This window comes from Marmota monax, unplaced genomic scaffold, assembly GCF_021218885.2.
Source record: "Marmota monax isolate L192 unplaced genomic scaffold, Marmota_monax_Labrador192_F-V1.1 WCK01_AAM20220418_F8-fsc00038, whole genome shotgun sequence".
Lineage (NCBI taxonomy): Eukaryota > Metazoa > Chordata > Mammalia > Rodentia > Sciuridae > Marmota > Marmota monax.
The window spans coordinates 8,813,033-8,828,406 of NW_026692498.1; the positions used below are offsets into that span (position 1 = coordinate 8,813,033).

The following is a 15,374-nucleotide window of genomic DNA, read 5'->3' on the forward strand; positions in this document are numbered from 1 at the left end:
ATGCCCTTCCATCATGTGAGAATGTAGAGGCGGCTGTCTGTGAACCAGGAGTTGGATCCACACCAGACACTGAATGTGCTGTATGGGTCTTGGGCTTCTCAGCCTCCTGCAGGAAATAAATCTCTTGTTGTTCATAAGTTATTCTCTTATAACATACCAAACAGATGAAGAGAAATGGTATCATGCTGTGTCTTGCTTTGTGCAACGTTCTTCTTTCAAAGTCATTTCCATGATATACATGTATTGTTGTATAGAACTGTAATTTATTAATTCGTTTTCTTTTTCCATGTTTTTTTTTTCCCGGCAGGGGATTGAACACAGGGTGCTGTACCACTGAGCTATATCTCTATAGGAAACACTAATAAGAAATGGTTGAATAAATTCTAGTAGATCAAAGCAGTGGACTTCAATGCGTTCACCTAAAAATGGGGTTCCAAAGCACATTTGTCTATCTGGGATGTTTGTTTTGACATTGTATTAAGAGAAAATCCACAACATAGTATTGGAAAATACTTGGAAATTATCTTCTTATTGATTTTCAGGAGCTCTTTGTATTTTCTTGATATTCATCTTTAGTCAATTATAATTATTTAGATATACAGTCAGCCCTCCATCTCTGCAGGTTCTGCATACTTGAATTCAGTCAAGCAAAGATTGAAAAAAAATTTTTTTTTTAAATTAGGTGCTGAGTAGGTGCTCAGTAGTAGAGCATTTGCCTATCATGCACAAGGTCCAGATTGGATCCCCCAAATTGCAAAAATCAAAAAATTGTGTCTTTATTGAATATTTATAGACTTTATTTCTTGTCATTATTCTCTAAACAATACAGCAACTGTTTACATAGCATTTGTGCCTTGATCTTGGACTTCTGGCTTCCAGAACATTCAGAAATGGAATTCTGTTGCTTAATCCACCAATCGGTGTTATTTTGTTACGGAAGCCGTACACATTAATGCATCCTGTCTCTTTATTTCTTAGCAAACAGAACTGAATCTTGGAGGAGGAAAGGGTGCCACTGACCACGGGTCACAAGATCTGTGATGCTGAGGCTGGGACCAGGATCCAGGTGTGATTTTCATGCAGAGCTCCATGTCCTTGCTCAACTGGTCTCCACCTTTGGTTTTTCCTCCCAGTGTGCGTAGATACTCTTCCTGAACACACCCCTGATGGAACTTCCCCATAGAAGCACCTTCTGCTGCAGGATCTGGACAAACTCCTGGGCTCAGTACCCAAAGCCCTGTCAGTTTTGCCCTGAACCGAAGCTTCCCATGCTAACAAGTACATTCCCTCCTGGGCCTCGTCTCTAGAGAGCCCTCTTCACGGGGGGGGGGGGGGGGGGGGGGGGGGGGGGGGGCTGGGGGAGACTCCCAAATTTTGCATTTGCAACAACTTTCCAAGTGCTGTGAAGGCTGCCAAAGAGCACGGGCTCCAGGACCCTCGTGAACTCTCACTTCCAGCCCAGGAACTGCTGACTCTTGCCCCATGCACTTGACCCTTTGCCCAGCTGGTCCTGCCAGGAATTCTACACTGCCAAGTCAGACATTGTGGTCAGATCCAGGGACCTCCCAACTCAGCCTAGAGTTGAATTTTGCTACTCTGTGTGTGTGTGTGTGTGTGTGTGTGCCTCTGAACTATGCAGGATGACGGGTTTCACTGTGGTATATTTGCACACACATAGAAACACAGTTTGATCAGTTTGACTCCCTGGTAGCCTTTCACCCGCCCCTTGTCCCTCCCCTGCTCTCCTCCTTTATCCTACTGGTCACCCTTCCATTATCCTGGTCTCCCTTCCCCTGTTTTTTTCCTGTGGCCTCCACATGTGAGGGAAAAAGATATGAATTCTTATTTCTTAGAGTCTGGCTTATTTTGCTCAAAATTATGTTCTCCAGTTCCATCCATTTTCCTGCAAAGGACATAATTTTTGTTGTCCTTTGTGGTTTAAAGGGCAAGTCTTCCTGAAGGTTGAAGAGGACTGAAGGGCCCTCCTAAAACACCAAGGTCTGGGCCAATCTCAGACACAGGGCTGCTGTGAGACACTGCAGGGGTCCCCTGTTTGTATTCAAGTGAACAAAGGAAGCCCGGAGAGGTGAAGAGACTTGCCCAAGGGCACACAGTGCATGTGTCAGCGGCTGAGCAAGAATCCAGGTCTCCCAGGTGCAGCCACCTGCCCCCCCTGCAGCTCCCTGCCTTCCCTGAGCTCAGGGGGCCCTGCCTCCCTCCCCTTTCTCGCTGCTCTTTCTTTTCTTTTACTTATTTATATATTTATTTTTTGTGACCTCAGCTGCTCCTTGGCAGTACAGCTGTTGCTGAAATAGAGTCACGGGGGACTATAAAACTTGGAAAAAGAAGAGAGGAGAAAGGGCAGGGAAATGAGGGAAAGAGATGAGACCTTCGGTGGCCAGGGGAGGAAGGATGGGAAGCCGCCCCAGGCTGTCCAGGAAGCTGGGGGCGGGGCTGCTGCGGGAACCTGCACACGTGTCCCAGCCCTTGCTCTGACCCGGTGATGACTCCGGTGAGCCCCGAAAACACAAATCCTCCCAGTCCCAAAGAGGCCAGCCTCTGGCTTCCCTCTAAGTGATCACGTGCCTCAGACCCAGGGGCCCAGTTCCTTGGGGGCTTAGTGCCAGCGTCCCACCCCGGACGCGACACGGAGTTTCCGCGGACGACCGCAGTCCAGCCAGAGCTGCAGGCTTTGTCCTGCTTCACCAGAACCGGGCGGGTGTGGCCCTGCAGGTGGCCCGCTGCCCCACAGATGGGCTCCAGGTGGCATTAGGCCCCTGCAGAGCGCAGGTGAGACTAATAACAGCTGCGGAGCTCCCAGGACGCTGAGGACCTGGCAGGGGAAGGTGAGCCCATCCAGGGGAGCAGGGCTCCTGGAATCAGGATCCGCAGCCCCAAAAGGAGTGGCCCTGCCCCTCATGTCACCTGGGGAAAACTTGGACCCGATTCCTGACTGCTTCATCCTGCAGCCGCCAGTCTTCCACCCGGTGAGCAGCTGCCCTCACCTGGGACTTCCCGGGTCTCAGGGGTCTTCCCTTTCTCCTGGGCGGACTCCTCCTGCGTGGGGGGGGTGGGGTGAGAGGACCTCAGTCTTGGGCCCAGCTTCCCCAGGACCTGCCCAGGGTTCTGGAAGGCTCTCTTGAGTTTAGCACAGTGGCTGAGCAGCTAATTGAATGTGAGTGACTGATGGACATTTTAACTTGGTGAAGCCTGGGAGCCGAGGCTGCGCCCTACTGGGCTGGGAGGCCAGCAGGAATGGGGAGTGGGTGCGATCTTTGAAGGGGAGGCTGATTAGTAGGAAGGGTAGCCTCACTCCAGCCTGGAAGGGACAGTTCCAGGGGAACCTCCCAGTCAGAGATGGGGGTGGGGGGTCCCTCTCCTCCTCCTCCTGTTCATGAGAACTTGAAGCCAGGCAATGCTTAGAGAAGGCTGCCCCCCACCCCCCAGGGGACACCCCCACTAGCAAGCACTAATTATCACTTTCCCTTAATTGGCCCTCTCCTCCCAAGGGCAGCTCAGTTAATTACACACGCTGCCTGGGCCTGGGAAGTGGAAACCACTGAACTTGAAGCCCTGCTAAGCTGTGGGTGGCCAGGGGCATGCTGACAGGAGGGGGCCCTGGGCTCCTCCCAGAAGCCTGAATAATGGGCTGAAGCAGCTGCACAGGGCCCCAGGGCTACTTGCTTCCCAGGCTGGAGCCTGTCACCAGGAGGCAGCGCTGGGGACTCAGCTCTTTCTGGCTGGTTTGGGCTTCTGTGCACTGCTGGGAGTTGGCAGCAGTGCATGAAGGCGCCCTGTTCTGCTATTCACACTCCTTCTGCAAACAGCTCTGCAGAGACCTCACTGTGCTGGGCTGGGCCTGAGCCCAACAAGGGAAAGAGCAGGCTTCAGCTCTGGAGGGGCTTGTGGCCTCCCAGGGAAAGCAGCCAGCCAGACCCGCTGCACCAGGGCCCAAGGGCCAAGGCAGCCCTGTGGACAAAGTGCCCTGGGAGGACAGGGGAGGGAAGGAATAACTCAGGCACCAAGAGGATGATGCTTGGAGAAGGCATCAGGGTGGAGGGAGGGCGGAGGAATAGCCAGGAGAGGCAGGGGGTTGGGAGAGTGTGGGGGGTGGGAGGAAGGCCAGGAGAAAGGGACCAGGAGGGCAGCAGGGCCACTGTTAGGTCCCCTTCAGGGCTCCACATAGGGTCAGCTCTCAGCTCCAACTTGCCATTCTTTCTGCCTCCAGTTCCCTCTCTGGCCATTAAACTGTCCCAAGAAACTTCAGTACCAGGCTCTGGGCACCAGGTGGCACTGAGTGAATGACAAGTCTCACTGAGGACACAGCAGCCTGTTGTGTCCTAAGAGCTAGGGACAGCTAGCTGGCTGCAAGGGAACTGAAGGGGCGTCCCCAGTGTGATGTAGCTTAGACTCGTCCATGACAGGCAGTTGGCGGAGGATTTTAGAGGGAAGGACTTTTTCCTGTAAGGACAGGTTCTGTTTGGGGTAGGGAAGTGGAGTTGTCCTGTTTGTCCCTCCCCACGCACTGGACATGGGGTCCCTCGGGTCTTTCTCCAACCTGAAAGCATGGGTCTCTTCCCTCATTCAGGTGATTCCGTATGTCACAACCATTTTTGGTGGCCTGCACGCAGGCAAGATGGTCATGCTGCAGGGAGTGGTCCCTCTACGTGCCCACAGGTAAGGGGGGGGACCAGGGGAGCTGGAGCCCAGCTTCAGCAGCGTCGAGCTGGGGGCTCCTGTCTGCCTTTGGGATCTCTGTGGGTCTCTGACCAGACAGCACTTTGAGAGCCGCCCCTCCCCCTCAGGTTTCAGGTGGACTTCCAGTGTGGCTGCAGCCTGTACCCCCAGCCGGACATCGCCATCCACTTCAACCCTCGCTTCCACACCACCAAGCCCCATGTCATCTGCAACACCCTGCACAGTGGATGCTGGCAAAGGGAGGCCCGCTGGCCTGGCGTGGCCCTGCAGAGAGGGGCCAGCTTCCTCATCCTCTTTCTCTTCGGGAATGAGGAGGTGAAGGTGAATGGAAGGGACAGGCGTCGAGGGTCCTGAGCTTGTTTCCTTGCACCCATCCTTCCCTCAGCCAGTTCCCCCTGTCACCGTGGTGGGTGGCATTGTGAGGAGAGGACCAAGGAGCTGCCACACCTGGTTCCAGGCTCCCTGCACCCACAGGCTGCTGGACATCCATGGAGTCTGGGTGTGGAGAGGCCCCCTCTGCCACATCAAAGCCAGCTGACTCCAAGGCCTTTCCTTCAAGGGGAGGGGCAGGGGGTGCTGGGGCTGAACCCAGGGCCTGTGCGTGCTGAGCGGGCGCTCTGCCCTGGGCTACACCCTGCCCCTCTAAGCCCACTGATGTCTTCACTCATGGAATCCACCCCCATCTTACAGCAGCTGCACAGGACAGGGAGAGGGGACTTGTCCACTAGACTTTGGCCTCTGAGACGGATGCCTGCCAGAAAGATGAGAGGGTCTTCAGACAGCTTAGGCGGGAAGGGCGAGAGGGACTGAGGATAGGACAGCACCGGCCTCTTCAGCCTTGGTGTCCTCCCTGTCAGTGGGGACAGCAATGATGCTCTCTGCCTGCTGAGAGGAGAGGGGCTTCTTCGGGGACAGGGACGGGCACTGACGGGGCCAGCTCTGCCGTCTACTAGCTTTGTGACCTTGGAAGCTCTCTTAAACTCATCTGTAAGTGTCCTTACGCTGCAGAGCTGGTGTGAAGCCACAGAGGCAGTCTCCAGGTAGAGGTGCCTGCAGAGCTTGGGACACAGTTATGAGCCCAGCCTAGCTCAGCTGCTGCTGAGCCTGGTGCTGTCTGCCTCTCCAGGTGAGTGTAAACGGAAGGCACTTTCTCCACTACCGCTACCGGCTCCCACTGTCTCGGGTGGACACCCTGGGCATATTTGGTGACATCTTGGTGAAGGCCGTTGGGTTCCTGAATATTAGTGTAAGTTCCCTTGGGGCCAAGGCCCGGGGTCTTGGTCTCTGCCTTCCTCTGACTCCTGGGCAGACCTGGGACCCTCTCACTTACCCCAGAGCAGCAGACAGAGGAGGCCTGTAGGTCAGAAATAGCCCAGGTGTCCTATGTGAGGGAGGTGCATGAGAAGGTGACAGTAGAAAGGGAGGCCAGGAGCTGGTGGCAGGAGTCCATGCTGGCTGTGGGGTCTGGCTTACACTAGGAGCTAAGGACAGAAGGAAAGAACCGGCATGTGGGGCCCAAACAGGCTGAGCTCGCCTGCTCTGTCATTCTCTCCCGATGGATTTATTAAAAACGCAGATCTTTGTGACCTGTCACCAGAGAGTCTCATTGAGGAAGTCTTTGGTGGCCTAGAATTGGTTGGTTCAACACACCAGATTCAGGAGCCACTGAGGAGCTGTGTGGGAAGCAGGGCAGGGCAGGTGGGGGCCAGATGAGTGGCTCCTGGGCTTTGGTGGCCTTAAGAATTGTTTTCCTCTCTTTCTGGACAGCCATTTGTGGAGGGCAGCAGAGAGTATCCCACTGGATACGTGAGTCTCTGGGGGCAAGGTTGGCCTTGTGGTTGGTCAAGACTCATGGGGTCAGCCTCCTCCTCCCCCTGCATGACCTGCAGCTACACTGAGCCTAGCTGGCCCCCCTCCTGCTGTGGTTGTCATGGATAGGACTGGCTCCTGTCAGCCCAAGGACAGCATGGATGTGGCTCTCCCAACCCTTCTCCAGGGCCAGCTTAGGGAGAGGGGGGGATGGGCGGCTGGCAGGAGGGGCCAGGATCCATAATTCCCACTGGGAGATGACTTTTGCTTGGAGCTTTCAATCCTCAGAGTGACCCTGAGAGGTGGCTGGGTTGGCCTTGTGTGACAGAAGTTGGTCAAGGTGTGGGATGACTGACCCACTGGCCAGTTCTCCCCCATTTCCCCAGAGCTGGTGGGCCTCCGGACGCAGGAGGATCCCACTGGGGCTCCAGTCGCTCACCTGCTGCTCTGAGAGACACAACCAAAGCAACCCCAGTGTGGAAGGATAATGGCAAGAGGGTCCCTCCCAGCCCATGACCAAGGGCTTCCTTGTGCCCCTTTCTTTCCTGACAGCCCTTCCTGCTGCAGAGTCCCAGGCTGGTGAGTGAAGCTCCTTCCTTGTGTCCCCTGGAGGTGTGGCCTCTTCTGGGCTCCCTCAGGCCTGGGAAGACACCTGGATAGGAGGCCGAGGAGCTCCCTGTGGTGGGAAATGCCCTTGGTCTCAGGATTTCCCTTGCTTTATGGGAACCTGCAGGCTGTGGGTGAGCCAGGCAGCTGCAGCTGAAACTCCACCTTCATTTGACCTTTTCTCCATTTATTCTGCAAAAAGATATTTGATGTCCTGTGTGCCAGGCCAGTGCCAGGCTCTACGACAGAGGGACAAGCTGGTCCTAGCCCTCCATGCAGCCACTGCAGCTCAGGACACAGCCATGGGAGAAGCACATGGTGCACTGACACTGGAGCACTGAGCTCAGCCTGGGGGCAGGGGAAGCTCTCAGCAGGCCAGCAGCAGGGGTTTAGTAATGAAGAGAGCTGCACTTCCTGCTGCAAGCCCATGGCAGAAACTCGCCTGTCCCCGTGCGCTTCCTTGGCCCCTGACAGTAGCCCTCACAGGTGTTCCTAGAGGCAGGAGACCCTTCCAGAGCCTTCACAGCCATCCCCTTGTTCCTTCAGCAGGTGCCCTGCTCACGTGCTCTTCCTCAGGGCCTCTGGCCGGGGCAGGTCATCATAGTTCGGGGACTGGTCTTGCAAGAGCCAAAGGAGTAAGTATCCAACCAAGCATCACCTCCTTTAACCTCCCAGCACTGCCATGTCACCCCTTCTTACAGATGGGAAGGCGGAGGAGCAGCAGGTAAGAAGCCCAAGGTCACAGAGCTTAGGAAGGTCAGGCTGGGACCAGCAGCCCCACTTGCAGTAACATCTTCCCTCCTGGTGCCTCTGGTCAAGCCTCCAGCCCTGCATCTGGATCCCAGGGGAAACACAGACAGAGACCCAGAGAGAGGAGGTGGCCTCCCAGAGTGACACATGCTTGGTTTAGGAAAGAGCCAAAACACCCCAGAGAGGAGGGCTAGCTAGTACTTGGAAGCCAGGACTGGGAGGGAGACCATTACTTGCGCTTCCTTGCTTGTCATCCAGGGGGCGATCAAGTCCTGACAGTCTGCTCAAATCTAACTAGACAAGGGCCTGCCCGCCTACCTGGAAGAAAGGTATTGGATGTTATGGCTTTGGGAAACCAGACTGCCAGCACTCTTACTACCTGTGCAAACTTAGGGCAGTGACTTTTCCTCTCCATGCCTCAGTTTCCTTATTTGTAAAGGGGGTAATAATAAAACTGATCTCAGGTTGGTTCTTAAAATAGTACCTGACCCGCGGTAAGTGCTCCACAGTGTGGGAAGCAGAGGAGGGGAGTGGGGGCACCATCCTCTCGGCTCTCAGCTTCATTTTCATTTATTTTTAACTTGCTGATGGTGCTACACCCTGCCCTGAGTGCTCCTGGTCACACTTACGAAGCTGGCATGAAGCACATCATGGGTAGCAAGGCCTTGCAGAGCCAGGAGTGACTCTTGTAAACTGTGTGTGCTTGGGAATGTCACTGCACCTCTGAGTTTCCTTATCAGATAAAGGAGAATGTTAATGTCAAGGTGATGGGAAATGATAAGGTGCTCCAAGATCAGGACCACACCTCCCTCCCCAGACCTTGGAGCATGTGGCCAGGTTCATATCCTTCTCCAGATCATGTCATTTTTATTAGTGACACAGCAAATAACCTGAATGCCATTTCCCAATGGCCGTGAATGCACATGTCCTCAGAGGTCAGACTGGCCACATGAGTAGGGAGGACCAGAGTGGGAAGGGTGTGAAGTGGGAAGAATATGTCCACGGGCCCAGTCATGCCAGATCCTCTGGTGAGTTCTAAAGAGAAGTTGAAAACCCTCTTTTACATAAAGTCTATTTTTCAATATGGAGTGAATTTGAAATTGGAGAGTACTGTGCCCCACAGAACCTTCCTCCAGGTCCTCCAGCTGCGCCCCTGGGCATCCTTCAGCACCTTGCTTCAGGCTCCTTCCCAACACTAAGCCCTTGCCTTCTCCTCTCCAAAGCTGGAAACACGGGCGGCCTTTTCTTGGTGGGGATCCATGGAAGTCCCAGGGGCCCTCCCCAGGAGGCTTCTAGGACTGCCCCCCACCCCCCTGCATCCCTCTCTCTTGCTCTCAACTGCTTCTGCTGGGATCCAGCCCACAGCAGCTGCAGGGCTGGTGTTTCAAAGAGGGTCCCTTCAGAAGTCATGGAACAGAGTCTGGGGGTGCTATTGAGAGGAAGATGTCAGGCATAGAAAGACCAGCCCCCCAAAATCTGGAGTCATGAATCCTGGTTCACGTCGCAGTCTGAGGCTGCACCGTTGTTCATAGTAAAGCAGCCAGTCCCCTTGCTTGCTGTCCTCACCACTGAAGTGGGCTCATAAACCTCTCAGCTCAGGCCGTTTGTGAGGATTAAGGCAAAGGCAAACCCTGGCTCCTGTAAGACCCCTACTGTGCTCCAGGGACTTACTAGTCTTCAGGTATATTACCTTTTGGGTTCCTGCTTGTTTTCTGTGTGTGTGTGTGTGTGTGTGTGTGTGTCTGTCTGTCCTTTAGAGGTAAATTTTGTATTATGTAATAATAGTTTCAAATGAAAGGTATCATTTCAGTACTATGTGCCAGGCACTGTTCTAAGTAACACTTTACATGTATTAACTCATTTAATTCTAACAACAACCCCAGAAAACAGACACAGCACTGTTACCATCCCTAAATTTCCACAAGCCAGCACAGAGTCATTAAGTGACATGCTCTCGATCACAGGACTAGAAAGCAGCAGGGTTAGGGTGGAACTGCCCCAGCTTGGCTCTAACCACTAGGCAGCTTGCAAATATTGAAGACAACACTTGACACAGAATTAAACACACAGTAAAGGTTAGCTACTATTGTTATCATCATGATCACCCATTTTCAGGAGAAGGAATTGAGGCTTAAGCCAGGAAACTCCCCTGACCTCCAGTCAGTAGACAGCAACCCGGGGATCCAAACTCAGGTCTAAGCCTCCTGTTCTCTCCACTCCTCTAAGCTGTGGTGGGTCCCAGGATCCAGCCCTGAGCCTGTGGGAGGAGCCCAGCCCTGGATTCTGAAGCATCTTCCCACAGCCCTGCTGCTCCCTCAGGGTGTGCAATGGAGGCAATGGAGGCCAATCCCCTTCTCTGGCCTTTCCTGCAGGTTCACTCTGAGCCTGAGGGATGAGGCCTCTCGCACTCCTGTGATGCTCAGGGCGTCCTTCACAGACAGAACGCTGGCCTGGGTCTCACCCTGGGGATTCAAGAAGCTCATCTCAGCCCCTTTCCTTTTTTACCCCCAGCGGTTCTTCGAGGTGGGTCTGATCCTAGCAGCCACTTCCCTCCAGGAGGGAGACCACAGCTGAATTCCCAAAGTGGTCGGAGACTGGGGCACATCCTGGCAGGGTAGATGTCATGGGGCCAGGAAGCCAGGCCAGCCCAGCAGAGGGTACATCTAGGCATTGGCCCTCAGCCCTCCACACTGATGCCGAGGTTCCTGTGCCCAGAAACTCTGGCATAATGAATGCAGGTGGGGCCCAGCATCCTTTTGTTCAAAAGCTCCCCTGATGATTCCAACATGCGGCCAGAGTGGAAAACCGCTTCATGAAGCAAGCCCAGTTGTAGAAGGCCAACTAGGCCCAGGGTCAGTTAAGAGCTCTGTGGAAGGTCATAGTGCACTGGTGACAATCTAGGCCTTCCTCTAAGGGAAGAGGGTCTTGATGGGCAGCACAGCAGGCAGGAAGGGAGGGTCTGCCTGGAGTCCCACACCCACTCAGGCCCTCCTCACCAGGTGCTGCTCCTGTGCCAGGAGGGAGGGCTGAAGCTGGCACTCAATGGACAGCCGCTGGGGTCCACCAACCTGGACCAGCAGACCCTGGAGAGGCTGCGGGAGGTCCGCATCAGTGGAAGCATCCAACTCTACTGTGTCCATTACTAAGGAGGATTCCAAAGGGACCCCGGCCAGAGAGAGGATGGCCAGTCCACTCCCAGGGCCTGTGGTGGGGCCCCACTCTGCTGCCTTCATTAAACTGTCCTCCTGTCACCATCATGTCAGGCCTGGCTCACTTCCGGGTCACAAGCCTAACTCTGCAGGGGAGCTGGGCCTACAGTAGAGGAGGCACTGGGTGTAAAGGTGGCCCCAACTCTGCTCCTACACCAGGGGCCCGGATTGGGCTCCATCTTCCTTCAGGGCCTAGAGTCCCCTCAGGCGGACAGGTTTTGTGGCCTAACACGAGGACTAAAACACACACTTTAAAGAATTCAGACATTGTTTTCACTCTTATCTAGAGGTTTTGGGGAAGTGGCCCCTCCTCCCCTGGAAGTCCCAGGCCTTGTCTTCGACATCACTCTGCCATGCCCAGGGCACAGGCATTGGTCTGTGGTTGGAGCTCTGCTGCTGCCCTGTCTAGGTTTCAGCCACTGCGAAGCCAAGGAGAGACAAGACGCCCTGATTTCATAAGCCCCGGCCCAGGATTGACGCACACCATCTACTCTCCCACTGCCTGGGCTCACAGAGCCTTCGTCCACAGTGACACGCAGCACAGCTGCTCATGATTTTGGCCAAAGTAAGTCACAGGGCCACACTTCAGAGAAGCACGCTGACAACCAGCCCAGAAAGGGAGAGAACCCCATGTCTGCCAGTTAGCCACAAGGTGCCATAGCTCCTGAGTACAGTCACGTGCCACAGGAGCACATGTCATTCACCTGGGTGCACAATCCATGGAGGTCCCACGAGATTGTCTTCCAGGCTGTGCACGTTGTGCTGGACCATATGGGTTTGTGGAGGACACTCTGTGGTGTTCCCACAATGACAGAATTGCAAACAATGCATTTCTCGGAGCTTGTCCTCATCATTAAGTGACACGTGACTGTATTTTGCACATTAAATAGAACAGGGGAAAAAAAGGAAGGATATAGAGAATTTGAGTCATATAATCAAACAGCTGAGGTGAATAGGTACTTTTAAGAATTGGTACCCTACACACAGAGAGCAATGCTCTCAATATCCTGCCCTGTATCCACTTTCCAAGGCTGACCAGGAAAAATCTTAGTACATTCCCCAGAGCAGAGATTCCATAGCAAATATGCCCTGATTATAGTCCTGTAAAACTTGCAATCAATGAGAAAGATAACTGACAAGTGGCCACCTAGAAACTGAGGCACAGGTTTCTGGATAAGGTCCAGGTCAAAGAGGAGAAGATAAAGGGGTGGTGCTGAGAGCCATTGCCAAATAGGAATGACGCATGGCAATTTCCTTGTCAGCCTAACCCAATGTTGCTTAGAGCTAAGACTCTCCATTGTGGAAATGGGCTTGCCTTGGACCCAGGTCACTTGCAGTGACATTGCATGAATGTTTGAGAAAGGTGACCCTGCTCAAGGACCAGGGTGGATCCGGGTTTAGGGAGGATCCTGCTGGATTAGGGTGGGTCCAGGTTTAAGGTGGACCCTGCTGGGAATAGGGCATATCCTGCTGCCTCAGGTGCCCGCCTGCTCCTGGAGTTCCCGTTGAGTTCTTGCGGGATTCAGAGAGTATTTGGGGATGCAGAGCCTGGTGGAGGTGTGGATTTTCCCAGAATGCGAGTGTAGAGTGCGGGTGAGAGTTCAAGGAATAAAGAGTTACTGTTTGAATCTACAAGGCGGTGTGGTGGCTTGGTTATTTTGTGCCCAGCCAGACTGCGGCAGGGTGGAAGAGCCAGGTGCAGGCAGATCCCCAGGCCCAAGCAAAGCAGGGAGCAGGCAGCTCAACCCCACCCAGCCTGTTGAGCTGGGTGCAGAGCCCGTCCTGGGTCCTCATCCCCTTAAAGTAAACCTTACAACACCATAGGCCTTCCAGATGTTCTTAGCTGTTTTTGACCTTTTAATTCTCCACCAGAATTTTTGGAATAAACCTTTCAGTTTCCACCAATATAATTTTTTGTTTGGTTTGGTTTGGTTGGAATTGAATTGACTGTGTGGACTTTTGGGGCAGGGGACATGCATCTCTACATTGTTTTGTGTCAACCATAAACATAGTGCCTCTGCCAATTTATTGAGGTCATCTTTTATATGTATCAATTAAGTTTTATGTATTTAATTTTTTAACAGCACCTGGCACAATGGTAATTATATTCATGCTCAGGCCCTTTATAGCTTACTATTAGTGCTTTATAGTTATTCAGAATCTCAGGGTGCATTCTGACATGATCATAGAATCACTGAAGTGGCGCCCCCTTTCTCCACAGAAAAGCCCTCTTCACCATGGCTAATTTTAGGAGTGTCAGCAAAAGAGTCCAATGTAGATAAACTTCCTATTTTCGTGCCACCCTGTTTACTTGGCCACTGGCTGAGAAGATACCAGCACTCCAGGTGCTGGACACCCCCTTACTAGTTTTCACAAACGTATCCAGCATAGTACTTTGAAGAAATGTGCAAACAAGGCCTCTGGCCTTGGGCTGGGCTTCACAGAGATGTCTACATTTTTAAGTTACCAATTAGGCTCCATGGTAACAGCTGGCAGGGGGAGGAAAGAAAGGGGAGAAGAAGCTCTCCCCTTCTCAGGTGTTGTCCTTGAAGAGTTAACTTGCCCAAAACAGTGAAAGAAAAAGCTGCTTTTATGTGAACTTCCGCAGACTGTGAACTTCTGAGCCCCTCCCCTTACACACTGGGTATAAAACCCTGAAGTTCCCTGAACTTGGGGTTCAGGGGATTGATTGATTACAGCAAAGGCTATACCCTCTGAATCTGGCTGTAGCCAAATAAAACTGTTTCCTGCTGTCTTTGGTGCCTTGCCTCGTTTGTCCCTACAACAACACAGAACATAAATTGCTCTACTCCATCCCCAGGACTTCCCCTTTCCCTCCTCCCCTCCCTTCCTCTGTTCCCTTTCCCTTCTATATTCATATATATTTTTTTCTTTTTAAAAAGTATACTTGGTTGGGTTTGAGCTGTAGCTCAGTGGTAGAGCACTTGCCTAGCACATGTGAGGCATTGGGTTCGCTCCTCAGCACTGCATAAAAATAAATAAATAAAATAAAGGCATTGTGTGAAAAACCAGCCTCTACCTCAGAGCAAAGCCTGTCCAAAGAAGGGACATGGCCTTTGTCCTTGGAAAGACCCACAGAGCACTCCTAGGCACATTCCCACCCCGCTAAGTTGTTTATCTACAAATAACAGGAGAGATCTGCTGTGCCAGGTGTCCTTGACTCAGGCTAGGTGGGGATTCATAGCAACCCCCTATCAGCCACCAATCAGCATGAGACAGGGAAATACCTGGGATGCCAGATGACCCTCCCAGTAGTTTATGGTGGTTGATAACGTGTTGGGAAACCATGTAGTTCAGCATGAACACCCCTCATGGCTTAAACCAATCAGTTCAAATGAATCCCCCTCTTGTACTAACCAATCACCCCTACCCAACTTGTTCCTGCCAGTGAATGTGCTAATCATGTTTTAGAGTTGTTATTTGATTTTCCCGTGGTGTGTGATGATTTGCTAAGAGATGCTATGGTGTATGTGGGGGTCCCTGCCTTCTCCAAAGAATGTATGAAACTGCTGCAAACCCTGGGCTCAGGGCCTCTCAGCATCACCAGTTGCTGTGTGTGTGTGTGTGTGGAGGACCGAGCTAGCTCGCAATAAACACCTCTTTGCTGTTTACATCGATCTTGGTCTCTGGTGGTCTTTTGGGGGTTCCGAATTCGAGTTTAACGAGCTTAACAATGTCCATCAACAACTAAAAAAAAAGCAACATTAAAATGATGCTGGTACACAAATGTACCTGATTTATGAATAATTATCTTGTTTCTAGCAAAGTGGCTGGATTCTTTTAGTACTTCAAAAAGACAACCATACCACTTTCAAAAAATAATTTGATTTCTGATTTCTTCCTTTTAATCATATCCTCCCCCCAACTCAGTCTACCCTCCCCACTCCTTTCCTAAATGCCCTACATTGGCCAGGATGTCCTGACCACTGTTGAATACAGGCCTGTTAGCCGGCATCCTTGACCTATCCTTGAATTTAGAGAAATGTTACTAATATTTCACCATTAAATATGGTGATTATGGTAGTCTGGGGATAGAAAAAAGTTTTAGGACAAAAAAATTTTTTTGGCTTTTTTCAATTCACTAGAAGTTCCCCCCCCCCCCATTTTTAAAAAATCATGAATGACTGTCAGGTTTTACTGGATATCTTCAGCATTTGTTGATATAGCAAATTTAGTTTCTCTTCTTTGATGTGTGTATTTGTCAGGATTCTCTAGAGGAACAGAATCAACAGGAATTAGGATTCTAAAGGGGACTTAGTAGGTTGGCTTACCTGACCAGAA

At 52.2% G+C, this 15,374-nt stretch overlaps 1 protein-coding gene across 11 annotated transcripts; it reads left to right on the forward strand.

The window, feature by feature from the left end:
- Positions 1-2,394: 2,394 nt before the first annotated feature.
- Positions 2,395-13,827, forward strand: Lgals12 (galectin 12). Of its 11 annotated transcripts, none has more exons than XM_046445444.2 (9): positions 2,395-2,512; positions 4,589-4,677; positions 4,806-5,019; positions 5,825-5,944; positions 6,466-6,504; positions 7,060-7,086; positions 7,660-7,748; positions 10,236-10,386; positions 10,863-13,827. In XM_046445444.2, the coding sequence occupies exons 1-9, from the start codon at positions 2,504-2,506 to the stop codon at positions 11,007-11,009; spliced, it is 885 nt and encodes a 294-aa protein (XP_046301400.1). In that variant the 5' UTR covers positions 2,395-2,503; the 3' UTR covers positions 11,010-13,827. The 11 variants fall into 11 exon arrangements, with proteins under 11 accessions (XP_046301400.1, XP_046301392.1, XP_046301393.1 ...); XM_046445436.2 differs by lacking the exon at positions 2,395-2,512 and adding an exon at positions 2,519-2,987; XM_046445437.2 differs by lacking the exon at positions 2,395-2,512 and adding an exon at positions 2,519-2,987 and having other exon boundaries at positions 7,663-7,748.
- The last annotated feature ends 1,547 nt before the right edge of the window (positions 13,828-15,374 follow it).

What these genes read in the sequence shown, in the direction of transcription:
- Lgals12 (XM_046445436.2), top strand. Translation starts at nt 2,919, where the DNA reads ATGTCACCTGGGGAAAACTTGGACCCGATTCCTGACTGCTTCATCCTG. An exon ending in TCGGGAATGAGGAGGTGAAG is followed by an intron (nt 5,020 to 5,824) that starts GTGAATGGAAGG and finishes CTGCCTCTCCAG; the next exon opens with GTGAGTGTAAACGGAAGGCA. An exon ending in GTCTTGCAAGAGCCAAAGGA is followed by an intron (nt 7,749 to 10,235) that starts GTAAGTATCCAA and finishes CCTTTCCTGCAG; the next exon opens with GTTCACTCTGAGCCTGAGGG.